Source organism: Octodon degus, unplaced genomic scaffold, assembly GCF_000260255.1.
Source record: "Octodon degus isolate 3935 unplaced genomic scaffold, OctDeg1.0 scaffold00234, whole genome shotgun sequence".
NCBI lineage: Eukaryota > Metazoa > Chordata > Mammalia > Rodentia > Octodontidae > Octodon > Octodon degus.
The window spans coordinates 961,281-987,787 of NW_004524810.1; the positions used below are offsets into that span (position 1 = coordinate 961,281).

A 26,507-nucleotide genomic window follows, 5' to 3' on the forward strand; every position below is an offset into this window, starting at 1 on the left:
CTAGTGAAAAGGTAAGAAAAGATCTCTTAAAAACAACTAGAATGCAGGAAAAAAATAATTCAACATCTGCAAGACGATGCAAAGATGAACAACATAAGACTAATAGTCATCAGCGAGAAAGAAGGAGTCAATACAAATGATATAAAAAGAATATGGGCAGAAGTAACAGCAGAAAACTTCCCAAATATGGGGAAATAATCTGACATTCAGGTAACCAAAGTATATAGAACTCCAAATAACATCAACCCAACTAAAAACACATCTGATAATAAACACATACAATAACAAAGTTCCCAGAAATTCAGCACAGGAACAGTATACTAAAAGCCACTAAAGAAAAGAAACATTTCATTTAAAGGAAAATCCATCAGAATAATGGCAGATTGCTCTTCAGAAGCCATCAAGTCAAGAAGAACATGGAGCAAAGTACTTCAAGTCTTGCAAGAAAACAAATTCCAACCCTGACCAATATTCCCTGCAAAACTCTCTTTCAAGTATAATGGAGAAGTGAAATACTTCCATGACAAAGATCAAGTTAAGAATTTCATGATGACAAAGCCAAGTCTACACAGACTCCTAAAAGATATTCTAGAGAGGGAGCAAAATGACCACAACTCCAGGAATGAGAATGGAAAGAACCCACCAAATAGGGCAAACAATTAAACACAGGAGAATAAGAGGTATCCAAAAGCAGTCTTTCAGTTATTCTTTTGTATACAGCAGCAAAATGTTTCCATCAGCATACTCTACAAATGGACTTCTCCTCCACCCTATGGGTCATAATTCTATCCAGGTCTACAGGGTAGATATCAAGGAAATAGCAGTAGCTCAGTCCCACAAATGACATGCAACCACCAGTAAATTTCATGGACACTGTCCGTGTCCACCACATACTAGAACTCTGTGCGATATCCTATCCCCAGACTTTTAGAAGTTTTGGTCATATATCTGCCATTCCAATATTTAGCTTATGTTTTATTCTTAGTAATTCTTTACTATCATGAAAACTTTTTCTTAGTTTAATTATTTTGAAATATTTAATTTTTAATTAATTAGTATTTAATTTTCTGAATATTGTTTAATCTTAACTTTTGTTTTAAGATTTATACTGTATCTTTCACTTACAATCTACTTAAAAGACATGGTATGATATTTTCTTCTAGCATTAGAAGCTTTAAAAAGTATATTTCCGTTTTCCCTTGACTTTATATTACTTCTTCCTTGTCTTTCACACACACACATACATATATATATGAAAAAATATGTATATAACCCGACATAAGATTGATACTGTTTTGTAGAAATCTTCAGTGACCTTTTAAATGGGTTCATCTAATATATTTTACATAGTTTGCATAACTATCATTTTGAGAGCTCTTTATACTTTATTCTTTATTCAGGACCATACAGCAACTTCTCTTGCTTTCTGGATTATGCTCTCTGTTATTTCCTATATGCTACATCTGGAGGTATTAGAATATTTTGAGTTTGTATAACTGAAAAATATTTTACTTTTAGTTTTCAAAGTTATGTTTGCTAAGTATAAAATTCAATGAGGATAGATCTTTTTTTCCTTTCAGTCCTTTGAATTAATTAGTCTAGTTTCTTACACACTTGCTCTTTTTTTCTTTCTTTCTTATGTGGAATAAGACGCTTTTTAATTTTGTTCTTCCATAGCTAATTTTTTATGTATATGCTTTAATAATTTTTTTCTTTACAATAAGTTCTGGACAATTTTCTTTTTGTGTAGCTAGGTAAGATTTTTTTCAAATTTCTTAAGCAAAAGTTTCAATATTTTTGGAAATGTGGTACTATAATTTCAACTAAATTCAGAAATTTTAAATCTTAAAACATTTATTGCCTACCTACCCCTTTCTACTTTAAGAATTCTAATTATATGAATATAAGTTTCTTGATTTTGGCAGAGTGAACTATTATGTGACTGATCTGTAAATTCATTCTTCTTCATTTTTATTTTGGACAATTTTTAGTGTTATACTCATCGAAGTTTGTAAATAATTTATTTACAATGTGCAATCTGTTATTAATCTCATGCTATGTATTCATCTCAGAAATATTTCTCTAAAATTCACTGTCTACATCTTATATCTTTCACATTTCAATATTTGTCTACAATTTTTAATATGATATATAATTATTGATTGTCAATAAAGTTAATGAGAGAAAAGGAATATTCTAGAAGTTGCTATGGAGACCACTCATATTCTCATCCTTTTCTCAAAATGCCTATATACTTAGAGCAACAAACCATTTTAAATTTTACATCTTTCCTAGAAATAGGCTAAGCTGTGCATGAAGGTTATTCTTCCTCACAACTTTGGTTCCTTTTCTTCCTGAGTTCATAGACCACCATTCCCAGCCTTCCACTCAACTGTGAGCAAAAATATCTGGGTCACCTTCTGGCCAGGACTCTCAAGAAGCAGTTACGTCAATTTACATGCTCTTTGTCTGCAGGGACAAGTGGTAAAAAGGTCTAGCCACCAGAAGAGCTAGAAATGGAAGACAATGTTCTTCAAAATTCCACATACAAAAAAACCCTGCCCACCAAGCAGGAATCTTTGACTATTATATGACTCACCATACATTTTGGGGTCTATATAATGCTGGATTCAAGCCTATATTGACTAATGCAACCAATATGCTATGTTTAAGAACACTGAATCGAATGAATGTTAGAATCCTAAACCTTCTTCCTGGGAAATACCATGAAATTGTAGAGAGGAAAGGAAAACATGATGGAATAATTATGTGAAAGTTGCAAATATTTAATGGATCTATTTCCATTTTTTAAAATGCTACATATACTATCTTTTTAGCTTCAGTTATAGCTCATTACAACTTTGGGAAATGATTCTCCCCATTACTCAGACATGAAAACTGAAGCAAAGAAGTAGGAAGAGCCATGTTCCAGGAAGTAGAAAAGTCATGATTAAAATTGGCACCATAGCCCAAGTTGGTTGAGTACCCACTACTCCACACCAGATATTTGGTAAACAATTTTACCTTCACAGCACCCTACACTTCTTCATTCCCATCTTAAAGATGAGTAAACTGAGGTTCAACAAAGATGAATAATATACCTACATTTACACCACAAGAATGAACCAGTTCCAAGGTCAGAATATATAGAGAGGAAAGAGGCCATGTGGATTGAGTCTTCTTCCATTTATGAACCTCAATGTCCTGGAAGGTCTGCTGGCCCTGCGATAGTGTGACCACTGAATCATCACAATTGGTCACCTTTGAAACATGGATTTCTGCTGGATCTCATTCACCAGATTCCTCAGCATGTCAGCGGGTAACTCCTTTAACATTAATAACAAACTGGAGAAGCTTGAAATGGCGCATCTTGGCAGCATCCTAACTACATGGAAAGGACAATTAGCTAAGGCTGGATCGATCAGGCTCAGGCCTGAAGGAGGAACTGAAGCACATGGCAGAGAGGCTAATTCTTTAAGTAAGTAATAGATTCATATATAGTAAATGTTACAGTAGAACCAGGAGTCTTTCTCACAGAAATACTTCATCCTCTGAGTAAAAGTGCCAAGGGAACTTCTATGCTGATTAGGATGCAGAAAACAACCTGAATGGGATGAAGAGAAAGAAGTGGCATGACTTTCAAGGGGAAACAGAGTTGGGGAGAGGCCATCTCTTTCACTCCTTTCTGAGCTTTCTTGCCTGCCTTCCCAGCTTTGTAAGGGATACTTTATACGAAGGAATCTCTCAATACCCAACATCATCCCTTATCCTTTCTGCCAATCTCTGGGATTGTTCACACATTTAGAGCCCATCTCTAGGACAAAGCTGTTACTTGAGGCTCAGAATGGGACAAGACTGGGGGATCATATGGCCTCTAGACTCAGGCTACAAACTGAAAGACCAAGACCCTTTGGAGATCAAAGCATCTTGGCCCTGTATTCATTCATTTGATCAATCAATCAACAGATTTGTGGTTGGGAAAAAGGGCTGAGGGCCTTAAAAAGCCAGAGATCATCTACTATGCAGTCAGCTGGACCACAGCAGGGGCAACAGAGGAAACCCAGGATGTTGCCATGGCATCCAAGATTGCCCAGGACCAGGACTACCATAGAAGCACCTCTGGGTGGCCCCACAGCCCCAGAAAAGGCAGGAGAATGAAGTTCCCAGAAGGACACAGTCTTGCACACGTGGCCTCAGAAGAAGAGGAGGTGGAGTCGTCATGTTTCTGTTCATTGGTCGTGTCCATCTATTCCACTGATGGCAGCCAGCATGAGTGTTTTCTGACTGAGCATGCCACACTTCTCTGGCTTCTCAATGCTCTTTAGATTAAAGCCCAATTCCTTACTGTGGCCCATAGGACCCTGGTGGGACCCCGTGTACTCATTTGATCTCAGCTGACTCCACTGTGCTACCTTCCACTCTTGCTAGAGCTCCAAGTCAGATCATTTTATAGCCCATAAACTGTATGAGGACTGAGCTCATGTCTCCTCACTCACCTTTCGTACCATGCATAGCTTGTTTGCCTAACACAGATGGTGTTTAGCCTATAACAGTTAGCTGGTTGATTTAAATACTCAAATTGATTGACTAAAGCACCAGTATTCAGCAGTAAAGTCAATTGGCTTTTGAAACAGATCACTTCTGTAAATGCAGCCCTGATCCTTACTCTGTCCATGGCTTAGATGGCACAGAGAAGCAGAGTGTAGCTCAGGCTCCAATTTTTAAGTTCAACAGCAAAAAAAAAAAAACCCTTCATCAAAGCCACCTAAGCAGATATTCCACTGACTTACATGGTCTTTATAAAAGTGTAAGAAATATGCCAACAAGTGATTAACAGAAATGAAATTTAACCGAGTATGTGGTCTTCCAGTGACTCAAAAGAATACCACTAGCTCTATATATTCAGCTACCTCCCTTTTGTAGTGATACTTTGAGGAAGAGTCAGGAAAATGAGACAAACATTTCTGCCCTGGTGCCAGGATGCGGACCCATCCAACAGATCTACAAAGGTTTTTTTATGATTCAGCCTCCTTTAAGTACAAGCTTCCCCAAGGTCCCAACCTAGTGGAGAAGAAGTTTCTCTCCTTTCTGCTATGACGTTGGGATTCTTTCTCTGTCGTAGTTGGCTCCATAACCTAGTTTTGCTCAGGTTAGATTTGTACATGGTATAAACTGAAGGTCATGAGAAAGGGGGAGGAGTCATGGTTGATGAATATTAATTAAATGCAGCCTAACGTGCTCCAGTAAGAACAAAGAAAATATTTCTGGATAAGAAAGGAGAAAACTGGCGTCAGATTTAAGAGGTGGACATGATAAATTAACAGCATAAATGACTCGAGCACATGCCAGAGCACACCGCACAACACCTTGTAGAGAGAGCATTTCTATCTTCTAAGAATAAATTTAAGGATTCAGTAGGAAAATGATCTCGTTTATGCAGAAGCAGAGTTTTACTTTACTCTCCATGCTTGTATGCTCTCAGTAACACATTGTCTTGTCTTTGCTTAGATACCACATGACAGATGAACAACTGTTACTTAAGAACCCTATGCTGGGCACTGTATGATGGATTTGATTTACAGTGGTGGTGAACCTATGGCACGCGTGCCACCGTGAGCTGTTTGCTATCACTGAAAGCTCTAAAAGTTTTGCCATCACTGGGTTAGAAGAGTTAACACAGATTCATTGAGCTTTGCTTTTGACTTAGCTCATTTTCTTTATAGGAGTGTGTATTTAATGGCAACAGGGGACTTCCACATTTATTACCCTAGGTTTCTTCTGTTGCCTACTTACTAAGAAATTCTGCTATTTACAAAAGTTTGCTTTGAATATTTCCATGTTGTACATTTGATCTTAATTATCTAGAGTTTGTAATGGATCAACTCACATTTTAGATTATAAATGTAAATCTTGTGTTTTCTGTTGTGTAAAATGTATACTCACCACTGTTCTAAGTTGTTTAGTAACTAGTGGCTGTTTCTTGCTGTTTGCTAGATAAAATTCCTATCTTACCAATTCCTGTAACCCTCACAAATTCCTGTTAACAAAGTTAGCTTACAGAGGTGACTTCAAAAGGAAATTAAATGGGCTTTAACTTTTTGTAACCTCGGGCTATGCAAGGCTGCATGCAAGTACTCTGGTGCAAGATAACCAGAAACTAAAAGAAAGCCCCAGGAAATGTAGTTTGAGTAGTGGTTACACTGACCCTGAAAGCATTGTTTTGTGTCAGACAATGAATTTGTTTACCAAATGGAATGTGGTTCCATATTTTAAAACCCCCCTGCTTCCTGGGCAAGGCGCCTTTCAGTCCTCTCTTGAGTGAGAGCTGATGGGGGCCCTGAGCTCAGCAATAACCGGCTTTCCAAATTCCAATCTGCCTGATCCGGTTCCTATTCTGAGTGACCCATAACAGAGTTATCAGTTATTCAGCTTCGAAGGTTACCCATGATTATACATACCAGTTTATTTCAGGGAGGAGGAAAGAGGTGAGCCAATTTAAAAACAAAATCTGCATAAGTGGAAAAAGGGGCTGGGTGAGGTGGTACATGCCTGTAATCTTAACATTTGTGAGACTGAGCCACAAGGACCCCCTTGAATTGAAGGCCAATCTGGGCTACATAGTGAGACCCTGTCTCAAAAAATGGAGGCTGGGATCGAAGAAAATGTAATCAGTTGGTTAAGTACCTGGTAACCTTAAGACACCTAATTTTGTCTGCTGAGACATGGGAGATCCTCAGAATTCCACCTTGCTACATAGATTTGTTGTTATCTAGCAAAAATAAACCAGAGAAGAGGTATCTATGGATTCTACTGAGGGACTTAAAACCACACCGCTCAAACGTTACTCTCGGTGATTAAGGTTCCTATCTTCTAGGGCTGGGTGTCAACGTTACACAAAATGTCCCTGAGTGAGCCTTTGGGCTAAGACTGGTAAGCTCCCTGCACCCTGCCCTGTGGCCCTACCCCTGGCTAGGAAGGGCTCTGCCAGGGGAGGAGGGCAGGGAGGCGGGTGAAAGAGAGCTAGAGAACGAAAAGCTGGACATGAAGTCTCCCTTCTTCTGCATCACCACAAACAACAAACAGCTCACTGTTTCATTGAGCAATCTGTGTAATAGTTATCATTCATGGAACTAGGGTGCTTATCTCATTTCTATACTTCTGGATAAGGTCTCTAAACAGCAGATATAATTTTCGCTGCTAACCCGCCATTATAATCACTTCATCATCGCCGTATTTTGTGTTACCCACAACTGCTTCTCCAATCACACTAGTGAACTGAGAGATGGTTCTTGCACTTGCCAGGGAGGCGCTTATTCTACTGAGCCATCTCCCCATCCTTTGAGATGGTTCTAACACAACCACATTTGCTTACTTTAATTCCTTGGGATCCATAGCCTGGGGGCCCCGGAGGGCCAGGCAAGCCTTTCTGTCCAATATCACCCTGTGGAAAGACGGGAAGAAAGTAGAGACAAAGCATAAGAAGACTGAAGAAGGCAAAAGCATAAATACTACAGCTCTCAGCTCCCCACTCACTTCAGTCTGGCCACGACCTTCTGTCTGTCCATGAACAGTCATATTTTATTTAATAGATTTTTTCTAAGCATTTTATTTAGTTCAGTCATATTGCTTACAAACAAATTCTTACACATTACACAGACTTTTTTCAAAGGATAAGACAGTGCTGCTGGTAATAAGCAGAGGTGGTAGCCAGCAGCTCCTGTGTGGCTCCTACAATGACCCTAACCCTGAGCAGCAGGCCACCCCATAATGATCCTAAAAGCACAGCGGCAGGACTCTGCGTGTCAGGTAACATGTTGTTCCACTTCACTGTGGAGTTCCCAGGACTACAGCTGAAGTTCAGTGGCTACTGCTGTGAACTGGCATTAGGTTTTTAAGAAAATATGGAGCAGCAGCTCAAATGCCCAGAAACTGATAGATAAAGATGTGATTTTTTAAAAAAAAAAAATGTATTTGGTACAGGGTCTCCCTACATGGCTTGGACTCATAGTAATCTTCATGTCTTAGCCTTCCCAGCCCTGGGATTACAGACATGCGACCCATTCCCGGTCTTGGTGGCCCGCCTGGCGTCCCCTGGGGCAGGGCCGGCAATGTATGTGGTAAGGGGATCGAGCCTGGGTCCTTGCGCTTGCCTAGGCATGTGCTTAGACTGCTGAGCTATCTCCGTGGTCCAAGATGTGTACTTTTTTACACAATGGAGTATTACTCAGTCACAAACTTGAGATATCTCTAGGTATAAAGGTGCACCTCAAGATCATACACTTAAATGGAATAAATCTGAGACACATGTAAATACTGTCTCTGTGGTGTGAGAAACTTTAAGTGTACATAAGGGCCAAAATGCCAAACAGATATTGGGAAACAGGAATAAAATGTTCAAATGAGGGGCCAGGGAGATGGCTCAGTAGAATAAGCACTTCCCTGACAAGCACAAGGGGCTGAGTTCAATCCCCAGTTCGGGGGAAAAAAAAAAATGTTCAAATGGAAAGGAGAACCAGGAGGGAGGAGGGAAAAGGAAGGAAAGCAGAAAAAAATGAGAAAAGGAAAAAATGGAAACAAGCCTTTGGTAGATAGGAAAGGGAAAAGAGGTTGAAGGGAGGGAGGAGATTTGAAAAAAGAATCAAGATACGTCGTGTACAGGCCCACATTCCCTAGGATAAATGCAATCATTATGTGTACCTAAAATATACCAATAAATTTAACTTTTCAACAAAGAAAAAAGTATGCAGCAATAAGTGAATATAGCATCTCCCAGCATGTGCTCAAGTTGTTGATTCTGTGTTTATTAAAGAAAGATTCCTTAGGTGGAATCAGATCAGAAAACAATACATACACCCGGAGGAGCTGTGCGGGGCACATTCCTACAGCCTTACTGCTATGCTTACTATTTAGCCCTTAGACATGTCCACTGCAGCAATTGCTTTTGCCACATAAACACCGCAGAATGTACCTACAGAAAAGCAGCCTGGAGGTCACTAAGTGGCCATTCTCACAGGACCACCATATGCAGAATGGCATGTCTAAAACATCATTACATGTCACATGACCATTTGTCAAGACCCTCAGAAAATTAACTTACTTAAATCCGAAGTCTCTAAATTAAAATTGAATAGAAAAAGCTTGGAAAGATGGTGGGTTCATTTGTTGTTGTACAAGTCAGTAGTGTGCTTTCTGGGGTGAAAAAAAAAAAAACTTTTATGATGGTAACAGGAAGACTTAAAAACATTTCAAGACAAAATATAAGTATGACAATGAAAAATTAAAACTCATTCATTGTCCCTTCACCCACTGATGACTACTGACATCTCAGGAGGATCTTCATCCCTGTAAAGGAGTCTAAAATGTTCAGCACAGCCTCTTACCAAATCAGAGTCAACAGAAGAAAAAGAAATAGCTGGAAATCTGGTAGTTCTGTAGCTTGAAGATACTTTTAGGCAATACATTTAGTGCCACTTGGGTTTGGACTACCCCTTGTTACATGAAGTCACATGTGAAAATTACTATTTTCAGTATCAAGTTGGTGTTTGTGTCATAGCTCACTGTTCTGTCAACTTGGGTGAGAAATGCCAACTGACTGGCTTAACACAGTTCTGGGTGGGACTGAACGATGGATGCCCAAGACTCACCCTGGGTATGGTGGCACCACCCAATAAGGCTTGTAGCCTGAGTGGAATAAAGAGGGAGCGAAGGAAGTCTCCTTCCTGCTTCTTCGGAGGAGTACTCCTTTTTGCTATCGCCTTTAGACTGCCAATGTCTGTCTCCAGGCTTGCAGTACAAACCCTTCACCCTTCCAGCTCAGACTCTGTCACTCTGCTTCAAAATTCTGGGACTTGAGACATTTCAGATGTTGGAATTTCAGATTAGTTACCCTCACGCTGCTTTTGTCCCCATGTAGAGCAGAGACCTGAGGACTCACCTTTGGCCCTTGGGTTCCTACACCCCGAGGCCCAGAGGGACCAGGAGGGCCTCTGGAGCCAGGCTCCCCCTGAAAAGATATAAATGAATGACAGGTTACTGATATTTTTTAAAAAATTATATTGTATCATATTTTATTACATTTGCCCATTCAATCATACATTTTAATATTCTAGAAGCCTTTGAATTTCATTAAGGTATTAACTAGCCTTTTTCTTCTAAATCACCATCCTATTTTCACATATGTGTTATCACCCTTTGTTTCATTTCTTATTGCCAATCACACAGTCTTTAAAACGACTAATAAAGGTCCCTTTCAAACCAATCAAGGTAGTTAACTTGTTGGCAACATTGCTATATACTTTTTTCATATTTGGAAAAGTAATTATTGCTATTACAAACAGAGGAGAAAAGAAAAGAATAAATGAAGGCTATTAAGAGGTAGAATTTCATCCTGAACTAACTGTTTTTATTATCTCAATCAACAGAGCATACTATTTGACTTAGGAATTGCCTTTAGGATATCTTTGTCACTCCTGTGACTGTGCCTGCAGGGTCCATTCTTTAAGGTCCTTTCTGTTTCTCTAAGGCTTGACAGCTGTGTAAGAGGCCTATGGCCAGGAAAGCAGTGAGACCCCAAGGGTGTCAGCCCCTCTGGTTGGACCTTCCCAAGAAGTTAATGGTGGAAAGAAACAGGCAAATAAAGCCTTTATTGGTTACCTTCTGTTTGCCTGAGGTTATCTAAGCACGTTTGTGTGTTGCTTGCCATAATTTGATATTTATAAGAATTCTACATTACAATGATGACTAGCTTAGCGAAGTGCCCTGAACCTCAGTAAATATACCAGATACGTAGAAAATAATCTCTACATTTCACAGTGATAAGAATGAACCACAAGAGCATGTGAGTCACCCTATCACAAGGTCAAGAACAGGGCAGGTACTCAGTAAACGTCAGCGAGCCACCCGCCTGCTTTATGAAAGGGAATTAAAGTTTGGCCATGTCTGTACAAATAGTAAGAATCGACCCAGATGGATAGAGGCAAACAGGAACCCTCACGGCACTAAAGAAGCTATTGCTGCCCCTTTCGCCAACAGTTTGGCAGATTTTTAAAAGTTTCACTTACACTTACCATATGATCCAGCAATTTCACTCTAAGATACACATCCAAGGAAAATAAAAACACATGCCACGCAAAGTCCTGCCTCCAAATGGCCTTAGCTGCTTTATTCATAACAGCTCATAACTCACACTGGAAACAGCAAATAGATAGATAAAACATGATAAGGAAGGAACTATGGACACATATTATGAGATGGATGGACATCAACAATATTAGTTTCAATGCAAGATGTCAGACATATTATTTAACTTCATTGATATGAAATGTCCAGCAAAAATAAATTTATACAGACAGAAAGCAAGCTTGTGGTTGCCATGGGCCAAGGTTAACAGCATACATTAACTATCTGGGTACGAGGAATATGGATTAATTATGAATAAGTATAAAGAACTTCTAGACAAAACTAAAAGAACAGGTAGAACTTGTGAATTATATTTTATTACTGATTTAATCTCTTTCTTAATCATACCTTATGCTTTTTCAGACAGGCCACTTTTATAGTTCTAGTGTCCTACCTCAGTCTTTTCCACTTTCCAGTAAAACTCGGCTGCTCCTGAGCTCCAAGTAGTAATTATCTGCACCAGCCCTTTCCCACTGACTCCCAGTTCTGCGGGACCACAAGCTCTTCCCAGATAATCTGATGGCTCCCATGTCAAGAGCCCCTGTAGGGGACATGAACACCCTGGCTGTGTGCACCTGCACAACCTCTTCTTTCTTAGCTCTGAAGAGTGTACATTCATCTGAGAGCATCCAACCACATCTGACACACTTTACTACTTTTACAAAAGACAGGTCATTTCTCATCAAATCTTCTGATACTCACATACCCTACAGAATACAGCTAAATAAAGATAAACTATAATTGCCTAGAACTATGGAATGTTTCATCAGAAATAATCATCTCTTTCACCCCAACTCCACACCTCGACAGGGCAGTTTCCTCTACCATGTTCTAGCTCACTGCCTTTCCAGGATTCATTTTTTTTCTTTTTTTTTCTGTATTTTAGGGAAGTGTCTATAGGGTGTTCAGGGTTTCACTACTAGATTGGACTCATAGTGTTTCTTCTGTTTGCAGTCCTCCCAAGTGCTGGGATTATAGGCATGTGCCATCATGCTTAGTCTCATTTGCCATCTCAGTGTGCCCTGGGGGTGGTCTGGCAGAGCAGGTCCGGGGATCAAACCCCTAGCCCCTGTGCCTGCTTGCAGACACTTTAATCCACTAAGCTATTTGCCTGGCCTTTATTTATTTATTTTTTAAGTTGAGAAGGAATTTTTTTGGTTTTGTTGTTGTTGTTGTTGTTGTTGTTGTTGTTGGTTTGTTTGTTTGTTTTTTGCTGGCTCAGGCTGCCTTAAGTGCAGGTGTGGTGTGGCATGTGGAGCTGGGGATCAAACCATGGTCCTTCAAGTCTGACTGGGTTTGCCCCGGTAGGCACTTAAACAACTGAGCAAACTGGCAAGCCCCTCCAGGATTCAAGTAAGAGGTTACAAAGGATGCAGCTGAATACCTGAAGAACACACAACCTCACCTAAAAACACTAGCAGCAAAAACTGCACCTGGCTCGGACAGGTCTAGATGTACCAACTTACAAAAATAGGAGATGAGGGATGCCTTAAACACCGTGGAGTCACCATCAGCAAAATCCTCAAGGACAAACAACACACCCACGAAGAAGGTGCAGGGAAAAAGCAAGGGAGAAGTAAACATGACCCTGAGAGGCTCCGGAGGCAGCTCAGCTAAGGACAATACCAGGCTTCCTTTAGAGCCTAGTTCAAACAAGCCAAGTACAACGCCTCAGGTACCAATTTTCTGCAGCTAACGTGATCATTACATGCTGCACACATGTACCAATAAGTTTTTTTTTTTTAATTTATGAGAAAAGTTGGAAAATTCAAACACTGGATATTTGTGACTGTACGGAATTGTTGGCATTTCTAAGGGTGATAACGGCACTGCTGTTACATTTCAAATAAGAGCCATGATATTTGAGAGACAAATACCAACATTCTTTTTAATTTTTCTTTTTTAAAATTTATTTATTTATTTATTTATTTATTTATTTATTTGGTACAAGGTCCCACTATGCAGCTCAGACTTGTAGTGATCCTTCTGCCTCAGCCTTCCCAGGGCTAGGATTACAAACATGCACCACCACTCCCAGTTTCGGTGGCCAGCACAGCATGCCTGGTGGTATTCTGGGGCTGACACAGCAAGCGGTACTGGGGATCAAACCCGGGTCCTTGCACTTCACAGACAGGCTCTTAGACCACTGAGCTATCTCTCCAGCTCCAAATACTAACATCTTCTATGGGTGGTGTCTGTAGGTTGCTTCAGAGCACAGTGAGAGGGGAGTGGGAAGCACAGGCAAGACAAGGTCTACCTCATGCCGGTGAGGAAGGATGATGAGGCGGTGGGAGTTTACCTCACCTGTTTTTATTTTCCTCTGTGCTTAATAATTTTATAATTAATTGTTTTAACAGTATGTTGAAAAATCCTTGAACCGCACCCAACAAAAATCTCACCAGTGACCTAAGGAGGTACTGCTGAAATGGTTATTCTTAGTGAAGAGAGCACGTGACTTATAAGATTATTTCAGTGGACAAAGGGGAAGAACATAAGGGTTCGTGAACGTCATTAGTAAGATGTACACATATTTCATGTATTCTTGGTCCATATCAAAAGTTACACATTTTGTTACACAAGGATGCAGAAAGACAGTTGCTTTGCATGACATTATTTCAAGACAGAATTTGACAGACTAATTTGCGATATCTTTCTTGTGATGATTTTAATTAAAACCTCTTTCTCAATTAGTATCATTTTTACACACACACACACACACACACACACACACACACACACACCAGATGTGAAAGCTGCAGGAAAAGCAGTTAAAATAAGTTCTGAGTCCATATCACACCAACTATCACATCAACAATCAGCTTCGTTATTCCTCTGGTCTCCGTATTCTTTCATCCTTTCCCCCACACCAACATGAGGAGCATCTGACAGGCACCTGCTGTAAGCCGGCTGACCTTGAGTGTCCCTCCTTTTCCTCTCTGTCCTGGAGCCTGGGCCAGTGAGGCCCAAGAATGGCATGTGGGTCCTTCTGAATTTATCTCAAACAAGCTGCCCATCCTTATCCAGAGAATTGGTGACACATAGTTACATTTAGGCTATCGAAATAATCTTTTCATATTTTACAATCGAGAATATAAACTAATATATACCTATGCTTTTCTGAAACAGATCGGCTTTAAATCAAGGTCTAACATTCTGCAAATGTTCAAGTTGGCCTATAACATAAAATGAAGGTTGTACTACAACACAAATGGAACATCTGGCGCTTGATAAGCTGCAAACCCGCAGAGAGGCATCTCCCCACTGCAGAGGGACCCTCGACACTGCGTCACACCTTTTCCTGTTTCACGAACCATGAGTCCTTCTTAGGTCACATCTGGTGATGAAAGTAAGAGCACCATGAACAAGTCTCCCTTTGCCACTTGAAAGTACTGGTTCTACCACGATGCGGCACAACTGGTACCTATGAAGAGGTGTATTTACCTGTGGGATTTTTGCCTTGGGCTCTTATTTCAATGTATGGGGTGACATTCTCAAATAAAGGACACCAAAACAAGTTCTTGCATGGTTGGTTTTAGCTTCCTATGTAAAAATCTCCAGGCTGTGGCAGCCTGCAGAGGGAGCCCTTGTACTAGGAGATAATAAACAGAACCGAGCTCAGATCCTGGAGTCACCATTGGTAGCTGCATCATTTTCATGAGCCCACAGTCCAAGCTTTATTCTTATTTGCCTTCACTCCCTCAAGAAAAGAATAATTGCTTACATAGCTTCACACTTCCTTTGACCCACAAGAGATACTCTGCATGAGAGACACTTTAATTTCACAAGAAAGGACCAAGTTTAGGACTGTTTGCAGTATGCATTCATGGGAGTGAATGACTCAGTAAATGTTTTACCTAGAGCAGGGTTGGTGAAAGTTTTAGATTGTTCAATAATAACAAACAGTGGCACATGTGCCATTGGTTTGCCACCACTGACTTAGACATAACGTCCCAAAGTGGTTTATCCCATCCCTTTAAAAAAATACAGAATTTTATAATTATCATAAGTGTACATTGGAATTTTTACTTTTTAAAAGTAAAAAGTGCAAGTACATTATGACAGATACTTTCTAATTGGTAAAATTTTGCTGTCATTGGTAGTAAAATATACTATAAATAATAATGAGCATGCATTAAGTTTATTACCTAGCAAGCACTTTTCATTCACTGTCTTAGCTGATCCTATCAACATCTACATATTCCATCTTATTTTTTTATGTATTTGGCACAGAGCCTCACTCTGCAGCTCAGACTTGTAAGGATCCTCCTATTTTCAGCCTCCCCAGCACTGCGATTACAGGTGGGCACCACCACACCCAGATTCAGTGGCTGGCTCAGTGCACCTGAGGGCAGGGCCAGCATGGTATGTGGTGCCAGGGATTGAACCCTGGCCCCTGCACTTGCCTAAGCAGGCACTTGGTCTGCTGAGCTATCTTGCCTGCCCTATTTATTCTACTTTATAGAGAAAGAATGGAAGATTACAGAGATCACATGAATGCCTGAACCTACACAGCCTCTTGTAATTCAACCTAGGTATGAGCCAGAGCCTGTATCCTGCTTCGATGTTGGCTATAATCACACACACACATACACGCACGATGCTACCTTTTCCAAAGACCTTCTCTCACCTGCCATTTAATGCACAGACAACATCTATGTGGCTACAAATGTATTTTCCTTACATAAAATTAATCATATTCTAAAGGAGAAAAAGCAAGCATCCTGGCTTGTAAAAATTCTTCCTTTATTATAAGAGATCCCTATACCTGCACAAGTACCCAGCTCTGAAACCTTGGCTTTCCACTTTCCCTCTGTTGACCTTCCTCAGCTCAGTGTTTACCTCAACACGTACACAGGTCTACTGCCAGAACTGCCACCTGCAGGACTCCTTCATCTCTCGCTTCACCCATCCTATAGTGCACTTGACTTGGCAGGCTGAACAATGCTGTCACGCGCACTAATTATAATACTTTCAGGGCCAGCAATATAGCTCATCAGGCTAAGTGCTTGTTTAGCTAAGTTCAAGGGCCATGGTTCGATCCCTGGCTCCACATGCCATGCAATCTCCACCCTTGGGCGTGCTGAGCCAGAGATGGAGTCCGGGCATGGTGGCATGTGCCTGTAATCCCAGCACTAGGGAGGCAGAAATCAGGAGGATCACTACAAGTCTGGGCTGTATAGTGAGGCCCTGCACACACACACACACACACACACACACACACACACAAATAATAATAATTTTCATTTGTCAGAACTCATAATATTTTCATTTGTCAGAACTCATAAAAGCAACTTAGGTACGCTATTTTATTAATTTCTCAAAGAACACTTTGAGGTAGGCCCTATTATCCCAAATCACACATGAGCATCCTAAATCTCAAGGAGATTAAATGTCTTGTTGGGGTCAAATAGCTAATAAGTGGCAAAACTTTTGATATGAAGCAAAGACAATTATTCCTTGTCTATTTTATAAAATTTATATATAATATTTGAGCAAATAAGCAGACACTATTTTACCTCCTCCCCTCTAACATGCTCACCTTAATAAGACTGCATTCGTGCTCTGTGTTTTTATTTGTGCCAATTAAATCCTTTTCACTCTAAGTATGGATACAATTTAAAGTTGTTCAAAGGGTGATTTCATGTTTTTCTACTTTAGGGAAAATAAGCAAATTGAATTCACTATGCAAAGAACCATGCTTAAGAATTTTAGTACTCTGAAGAGTCTACTATGATGAAGCTGAGAATTGTTGAGGAACTGCTTAAAATAACATGGAAGATGTCAAACTAATGAATAGCATCTGCTTAATGTTTCTTTTTGGCTTTTAAATAAAGTAGAATCATAACTAAGCCTTCAACCTCATAAACATCAGCACTACTCTGGGACAACTAATGACAGTCAGCGTGTCACAGTTTAGTAACTCTTGAGTATCTCACTTATGGTTTCTAGAATGTCAATGGAAATTTTGTAGGTCTAAGTTCATATATAGCAACCCAGATACTGGCAGTGTACTAGCTATTGACTGACCACTGTCACAGTGCTCACCCTTCAGAATGAAAAGAGAAGTGGTGACAAGTACCAGCATAATTATTAAGTGGATAAAGGTATAATTTAGCACATACTGTGAAGCCCATCACTCAAATTGTTATCACATGCCCTTTCAGGTATTTTGTCAGCTTTAAATTTTAGAGTATCTCAAATAATTTCAGTTCTTCAAATAAATTTCTCTCCTGGAACTTTAACATTATTCTGGAAACAATCATATCTCTTGGTCCCTGATAATTTTAGTAATGGCTACAGGAATTGAGGGATTTGTTGTTCTTGCTCTTTTTCAAAGTCATTCATGGAAGACAAGCATGATCGCCTTATGCCAAGAATTTCACTGAATAGGAAATGCTTTCTTATTTTGTTGAGGTTAAAACCTTGAGGAAACATTGGTACTACACCTAATGACAAAGAGAACAGCAGCCTCTGTAGTATTCATATTAATATGACTTTCTACTGGAGGAAAGTTCTGCAGTCTGCATTATAAAACTAAGCATATGTTGATGGTAATGTGGACAACGAATGTTCTGAAGATTTAGTGTGCATCTCCAGGGCTGCAAAGAAAGTGTGTGTGTACTCCTGGGAAGAGAAATGCAACACTAGAAAAAACACAAAGAGAAATGAAAGCAATATTGAAAGTCACAAGGCAGTCTGGATTGCAGCTCAGATTTTATAGACCATATATAGAACGGAATCAGAACAACGTTCAAAAGTCACCTAGTCAAGGTTTTCTGTTCTTGAATTTGACCTGTTCTGAAGCCTACAGGTTAAACTGCCTGACATTCAATTTTTCCATGGCTCTGGCTTTAATTAGCACTATCATAGGCTTATGGTCCAGCCTGTAGTAATTTGGCAGGCATATTATAAGGGAGTGGTTTCACTTTGGAATTGTGGGCCCTTAACTTTATTATTCTTAAACCTCTATGCTAGGTGAGCCCTCTTTCGCAGGCCTGTACAGGGAGGAATTCCTTGTCCAGTTCATGTCTGCCAATGAAATGCAGATTCCTCGTGCGTCTCAGTGTGAATTGCTCCTCTGTTCCTCCTCTGCCTGTTGGTGGTGTACACATATGTGAGCCATTGTGGAGAACAGAGGGGCCATTCAGATGCTGGAAACATTTTTAGAATAACGATACTCAGTGGAATTTCACACAGACTTGCATTTTAATTTATGGCTATGGGCCACTTTTTTTTAAATCAAGCCATGCTACAATATTCAAACATTTGAAGTTTTTGAAAACTGTTTAAGTCTTTTGATTTGGGTTTATGTTTCTCCTTAAGGTTTATATCTTCTAGGTTATGGTGATGGAAAACCAAGAATAGAAAGAAAAGTAATGCAGCAATACGCAAAACAGGGGTGAGATGGCTAGAAGATGATAAATTCGAGGCCACATCCACAGACTCAGGTACGTCACGCTCTCTGGTCTAACTCACTCAGCCATTCGGGCTTGATTCAGGAGTCACATTCAGAAACTTCCATTCATACACAAAACAAGCATTGTACCCAAACCACCTGTATTATAAACAGACAAGTTGTTCAACCTCTCTAGCTCTCGATTTCCTCATCTAGAAAGTACAGCGATTGTTTAAAAAAATCTTATTTTGGAAATATATAGGCAATATGCAATAATTATAACTCAAAAAAATCATACAACGCTTCTTTTAAGCCCACAGGTGTCCTACAACCCACTTGATGGTGAAGAGGTCCCTTGAGGTCACCAAAGTTGGATTTAAGGATTGGCCTAAGTTAAATAATTCTAAGCCTTCAGGAAAGGCCATAGCTTTCCCCGCGATGAGTTCCACACTGAGAGGGGCAGAAAGAAGTAGGAGAGAAACAGGAGGGATGCGCCTTCCCTGATGGAGCCTAGGCAAGCCACTCCTGTGTTCTGCTTCCGTGAGACCAGAAACAAATTCTGAGGCTCATGAACATCAGTAAAACAGCTTTTTGGCTACATGCACCTCAGTGAGTCTTGGGAAAGAAAATTCAACAGGAAAAAGTTATCTGCAGTTTCTAAAAGGGAGATGAGATTTCTGTCATGACTGCTCTCAAATTTCAAGGGATTCTCCTAAATCTCCAAGGCCCCAATGAATAAGAGCAGACAGTAGGGTCAGGGCCGGAGAGATAGCTCAGCAGACTAAGCACCTGCTTAGGCAAGCTCAGGGACCACGGTTTGAGCCCTGGCACCACATGCTGCACCAGCCCCACCCCCAGGTGCGCTGAGTCCAGGAATGGTGACACATATCTGTAGCCCCAGAGCTAGAGAGGCTCAAATCAGAAGGATCACTCTGAGTCTGAGTTGTGCAATGAGATGCTGTACCAAATACATTTTTTAAAAAAATCGTAATGGGTGTGTTCTCTGAGCTTGTCTCCCTGTCAGTGACCCAGGACAGAATCTAGCGCCAAACCTCAGACCAAGCATGAGCACTTTTGACTTAGCAAGGAACCGTAGTCATCAGTTCCTCTTACTATTGTGCTTCACAAAGATTTTAAAACTACATCTATTGTGTCCTTGACAGTGTTTACAAGAACTTTTGAAACATCTTTGAAGGTCCTGTCAAAATGTGAACTAAATTCAAGGTAACTATATTTTAAAAACTACAATCACCGATGTCTTACAAATTTTTTCCACTTGAGAAAAAGCCACAGAGTACCACAAGTGTGTTAGACATAAGGAAAACTTTTATATGTTTTGAAACATAGAACTTTGATTCTAATGTCTGTGTCATATGCTAAACACATGTGACCTTAACTAAGTATCTCAAAAACCCACTATAAATTAATCATCAACTTTAATGGTTTCCTTATTTCAAAACACATTTGTTTTGTAAGTTAATGCCTTGAGGCCAAGATTTTAAGGTGACTACACAGAGTTTAAATGAAAAACATATCAGGAAACATATGTCGATACAACTAAACACTCTAATACTCCCACGTACTTGTAGTTTCTCTGTTGTTTAAACTCAGAATGGAAGGAGAAAAATTTGGTATATATTTGGATCGGAGGCTTTGCTGCCAATAGTAATTTTTGTTCTTTTGGGAATCTCATCTTCACTTTATCAGGACAAAGTTAACAGGAATTAAATCTTTTAAACTATCTCCTTTGCTTCCCCAGTCTCTGTCGATGGGTTTCCAAAAGTCTTCTTCAGAAGAAAAGGTTACACCGAGACTGTGAGGCTTCTATAAAAAAGGAGAGGCTATTTTAAAAGTCATTTAAAAGCTTGTATTTGTGTTTAGAACTTCCTTCATTTTCCAGTTTACAGCATCAGTTCCTTGGATTCTACAACCTTATCCTCTCAACATCGCCGCCTTGCAGGTCTAGTAATATCCCAGTCCACACACGTCCCACAGGAAGAGTCACGAGGCCCAGAGGCGGGGCCTGGCGGGAGCTTCCTCCCTGACCTCCACCTGCAGCTCCAAGTCTCCTGTGCAGGCTCACTAGGGTAGTGTGGGTCTCGCTGATGACACTCTTGGCAACACACTGGCTACCTCAAACACAATAAAAAATTGAAATTTAAAAGTAAGATGAAATTTTTCAAGGAACACCATCTCCTTGGTGATCCCCAGCATGTAGGGAAGCAAATACAAGGAACATTTGGAGAGAAGTGACATGAAAACATCGAGCAAATGTTTTACCCTTATGTCTTAAATAATTTGATAGAGTGGAATATCTACAAGGATGAAATTTTAAATGCTCTTTATCTGTGCCTAAGTGCCTGTCTTTACTAATGCCAAATGTAAAGCAGCAACATAATAGTATAATTTAATGTAACGTTATGTAGATTTACATAAAACAATCATAATAATCTACTTTCTAAAAATGTAAATAATCATCTATTTCCTTTGGAATATGTATACAGTCCAGTATGCATTTAACATTTTATTTTGTCTTATTTTAAGTAGAAATAACCTTGTACTTCCCTAAGGAACTATTTGGTATGATTACAATGCTTCTGTTTTTGTTTGGTGTTGTTGTTTTAACCAGTATTTCACTTAGAGCAGAAAATAAATTTATCTATTGAATGTCTCTATTTTTTTTAAGCTTTCACTTTGACACGTACTATGGCTTGAAGGAAGAAGGTTACCTTAATACCTAAATTCAGTGCCATTCACTGACAATGCCAAGGCTTATTCAAGAATCTGGGTTCATCCAGGGTCAAGCCAAATTTGGATTCTGAACAAAACATCTCATGTTTCTATGGCTTCCACTGTACTTTCCGATATGTAGTTTCACTGGACACTCATAATTCCCCAAGAATCAGAAACAGGGTAAGTATTAAGATCTCTTTAGAGCTGATATTTAGATACATTCTTCTTTATTCTACTTGGAGAAGCAAAAGTGCGCCTAATGCATTGTAGCAGAGCGCTATCAACGTATGGTCACCTCTAAGTATTATAGCAGAAACAAAAAACAAAACAAAAGAATTGGCATCGAGAGGGTATATAACATCTTCTTTCACTACTGACTTGGAAGCATGAAGAAAAGCTGAGTAGTTAATTAGTAAGGGAATTTTTTCTCTTTCAAATAACAAGGTTAATTTCAGGTAATCCATGTTCTATTCATTTAACATATTATAGAGCCTGAATGGGTAATACTCCAAGATCTTGTCCAGTAGGTTAGGAAGGAACAGTACAAAGAGGCTGCCTTTGAGAAAACCTACATTCCTGTGGTGTGTGCTAAGCAATAAACAAGAAGGGTCACCCAAGAAAGTGATCTATTCTATAAAGGATACACAGAGGTATTTTTGATATTTTCAAATGAATGGATAGGGAGGTAACATATGACCTGAGGCTTCAGAAATTGACTATCCTAGAGCCAAAGATAGGATAGGACTGAGCCAAAGCTCAAGAATATGAATGTTTTAGTTATTTTTCTCTCATTGCTGAGAAAAAATACCTGACACTCAAAACTAAATGAAGAAAGGTTTATTTAGCTCACAGTTTGTGGAGGCTTCAGTCCATGAGCAGTTGGCTCTAGGGCAGGGTGGGATGGCACAGGGACATCAGCACACAGCAAGGGAAGACAGAAAAAGCAACAAAGGGAGGAAGCAGGACTCTTGTTCCCTTAGACTGTATGCAGGCCACCTGAACCAGGCGGGTGCAGCATTCACACCACCAATCCCAGCACTAGACAGTGAACCAATTACAAACTCTAGATTTAGCAGCCTCAGAAAAGCCTGTCCCCCGTGACCACACGAGGCTTTGGGGGGACATCCAGACACAAACCATAACAGTGAAAGAGCCAGCAATGGGACAGGTCAACATGACTGTGCATGTGAACAAGGGTGAATGAATGGAAACTTTGCTGGTCCTGAAGGATACCAAAGGCTAGAGAAAGCAGCTGAAGTTTATTCCAAATACAAAGGGAAGTCACCATATTATTTCTAAAGAAGAATGAGGTAACATTTTATTTGTAATTTTCAAAAATGATTGCTCCAAAGTTTGATGAAGTTAGATGAAGGTAGAGTTGAAAGAGAAAAGCCAGTGAAGAATGCATTTGAACAGCCCACCAAAGAGATGATGGCGCTCTGCAGAGAGGAAGCAGAAGCAACAAACAGGCCAAAGTCAAGATAGTCTTTAAGAACAGAACTCAAAGAATTTATCAAAAGGCTAAACATGAAGGAGAGAGAGGAAAAAGAGGTAAAAAGATGACTTTTAAGTCTCCTGGCTTGACATGGAATGCTGGTGATGATTGCACAGGATTATGAGGTGAATGTCCAGGGCTCTATTCTGGATGCTAGGTTAGAGATGTCTGTGAGACATCCAAGGGAAATAGGTGGCAACAGCCAGGTACATGAGATGAGAGCTTAGGAGAAGAAAGTTAGAAACTAAGAAGCCATCAGTGTGTGGATAACAGCTGAAGCTGAGGGAATAGGTGACAATGCTTAGGGAAAGAGGAGAGGAGGAGGCAGAAGCAGCAAAGGAATGTGAGGGCTGCTGGCAGAAAAACCACCAAGTCAATCTGTATATTCACATAGTTTAAGTACCCCAGGAAATCCAGGGGTGAAGGCAAGTCACTATCAACTGCTTCAGACACCTCTGTCCTCCTGCCAAATAAAGACAGGCGCCTTGATCAACATCATTACCTGGATGGATGGTTTTAGAAGCTAGCATGCTTTCTACTTCAACAATCTTACCTTGGCTCCAGTGTCTCCAATTCCACGCAGACCCATGGGTCCAGGTGGTCCTGGCAATCCTCGAGGGCCCTGTGATGACATCACAAGGGGACAGTGAGGACTCTTGTCATATGCAGTTCTCACAAAAATGGAAGGAAAGAAGAGGGAGGCAAAGTAATGTTTTCAACCTTGCTACAGTTTCATGGCTTACCATGTATTTTATAAAGAATCGGAAGAGAGAGTCTCCAAGTTTTCCAAAATAAAGAAATGATGTTAAGAAAAAAAATAAAAAATAAAAAAATAAAATAAAATAAAAAGGTTGGGACTTGTAAAAAAAAAAAGAAAAGAAAGAAAGAAATGATGTTTAAGGAGATGGGTATGATAATTACACTGTTTTTATCTTCATGCATTATATACAAGTATCACATCATCACACTAGACTCCAGAAATATACTATGTATAAATTAAAATGAATAAATATGTTTAAAGGAAAAGGAAAAGGAACATCAACACTTACAGCCACACCAGGGTAGCCATCGCCTTTGAGTCCAGGATCACCCGCTGGTCCCTGAGGGCCTGGCGCACCCTGGGAAATTCCAAAGATAGGTGATATCATGAGACCAAAGCATGAGCCATCAGGAACACTTAAGCATACTACCGCGTCAACATACCAAAGACCGATTTGCCAAGTGCAAGCTTTTAGGAGAAAATCCTCCCACATAAGGCAACTCTGCATCTCTTCACAAGCTAATACACTGAAGCTCAGTGGGAAGCCTGACATGAATGTGGGTGATATATAGGAACCACTAGGTAGTTCTCATAGGAAACACTTCATAGGAATTATAAGACATATTATAATGTATTATATTAAGATATAATATTGTAGTATATTGCCAATTTTTTAATTTTAAAAATTACCAATTTTTAATCTCATAAACCAGGAAGAGAAAAATGAGAAAATTTAATAAGTATAGTATAAAAGTCAAAAAATTTTGAGTGTAGGAAGAGGAAGGGGAAGAGATTTACAAGAATCAAGATGTGTTATATACATGTACGAACTTCCTATGATGACTGCAATCCTATACCACAAACATATACTAATAAAAAGAAAATTTTGAGCATATAACATAAGAGAGTTGATTTAATGCAATAGAAATCAGCTGTCTTCATCCATGGTGCCCAAATCATATGGTAAATAAATGAACACCAAATGAAAACCTAAATAGAGGGCAGGCCAAATTAATCAGCAGATTAAAGTACCTGCTTAGGCAGACCCAGGGGTTGGAGGTTCAATCCCCAGTCTGCTGTGCCGGGCCCCGGCCCAGGCGCGCTCTGAGATGGTGATTGAGACTGGGTGTGGTGGCGCCCACCTGTAATTCCCAGCACTTGGGAGGCTGAAAGCAGGAGAATCACTACAAGTCCAATCTTCATGGTGAGACCCTGCAGACCCCATACTAAATACATTTTTAAAAGGGGGAGTGTTAAAAATACTTATGGAGCAATAGGATACTGATGGTTTGCTTTTCTTATCTTAGGACTGGGAAAATGTTACAAATAATACTAAGTGATGTCTTTACACATGGAAAGCTTTCAGTAGCAGCCAAACTTAACGCAGGATTTACATCAACACAAATCTAAAATAGTGCCTTAAAGTTGCCTGGTAGAAAGAAAGAACAGGGTCTGTAGGGGACATGAATTTGGAATACCCCCAACTATAGGAAACTAGTCATCTGCAGGAGCAATTCTGTGCTACTCCAGCTATCTTCAGCGCGAATACTCTGAGTATACACTTAGGAGATTTGCCCCCAAATAAGACTCCATTCTCCTCGTGCTTTCAGTGAAAGAAAGCCAACAACAAAATAAAGCATGGTCCACCCCCGATCACTTTGAAAAGAAAAGATTCTGGAATTGAAACTTAATTGTCAGTTTTTATTTGTAAGTTCCAGGCCAAAAATTTAATAATTATTGGTAACTGTATTGATTATCCTCTGGCACAGACAGAGAAAAGAAAAAAAAAAAAAAAACATGAAAATACTCTTAGTTTGCAAATATTTTTCCTAGAGATTTTTTTTCTGAGGTACAGCCTCACCATGTAATTCAGGTTGGTTTTGAACTCACTATGTGGTCCAGACCAGTCTTAAAATTGTGGGGATGCTCCGCCTCAGCCTTCCAGGTACTGGGATAACAGGCATGTACCACCGTGCCTGGCTTTCCTAGAGATTCTCATCCCATCTCCTAAAAATTAGTTTGTAACATCTAATATCAATAGGAAATAGCAAGAGTAGGGGCAGATTTTATTTTGGACTCCTCATATTATTTATATAGATGGAATTTTGCCAGTTGGGCTTTCCGCCCTGGATTTAAGGAAACATCCCATAAAATGCCTCACTTTAAAGAGATCTTATTAAACAAAAATTAGGACAAAACCTAAATCTGCTCTTTTGAAATGGGCTTTAGGACATGGCCTGACAGTTCCTGAAGTAGTACATAAATTCAATTAATGTACCAAAACTTCTAGCAGACATTTAAAGGAGTATATGACCTCCTGGAAACCTATAATTAATCAATTAAGGAAGAAGAATGCCATTGGAACCCAAAGGGTTAGAAAAACCCTTTCCAATCCTGGCTGAACAGGTAAACATCTTTAAATACCTCTACCTACAATGTCCAACAATCATCAGCAGGGAGTAAGTGGAGGCTGCAGCTCCAGCAGCCTATTTCATTCTATTTTATCCCTCTTACAAAGAGAATTTTGTAAATTTAAACATATAAGCATAAATCATTGCTTGTGAGCACAGTGGTCCAACAATATGAAAGCCATCACACCAATGTAATTGATCTAGGTCCTATCTCATTGCCACACTGCCAAATGTGGGCTTTTCTCCTCCAGCTGCCTGCTCAGTCAGTTCTGTGTACATCAGGACCCAGGATTGAACAGCTCATCCAAGTTTGTCCACGACTTCCCCGGCTCTTGCTCTGCAAATCTTGGACCTTTCTTTTCCAGGCACATCCGGGCCTCTGAGCTACGTCTCTCCATTGTCGTTCCAGTAGGGAGGACTATGAAACCGTCAAGGACCCTGGAGGACCTTGCACAAGACTCACTCCAATTGGTATCGGTTTTGGGATAGACTTGCCATGGTACTTCACTCGAGATGTGAACTCAAGTTATCATC

General features: G+C 39.9%; 1 protein-coding gene across 1 annotated transcript in view; it reads right to left on the reverse strand.

Annotated features, from left to right (window-relative positions):
• Col28a1 (collagen type XXVIII alpha 1 chain) overlaps nt 1-26,507 on the reverse strand; it is a 199,710-nt gene that overhangs the window by 66,161 nt on the left and 107,042 nt on the right. The window contains exons 21-24 of the mRNA XM_004645651.2: nt 23,852-23,920; nt 23,356-23,424; nt 9,935-10,003; nt 7,373-7,441 (exon numbers count right to left, since the gene is read on the reverse strand). Of these exons, the coding sequence (XP_004645708.1) occupies nt 7,373-7,441; nt 9,935-10,003; nt 23,356-23,424; nt 23,852-23,920 (276 nt within the window). The remainder of the gene's footprint in view (nt 1-7,372; nt 7,442-9,934; nt 10,004-23,355; nt 23,425-23,851; nt 23,921-26,507) is intronic.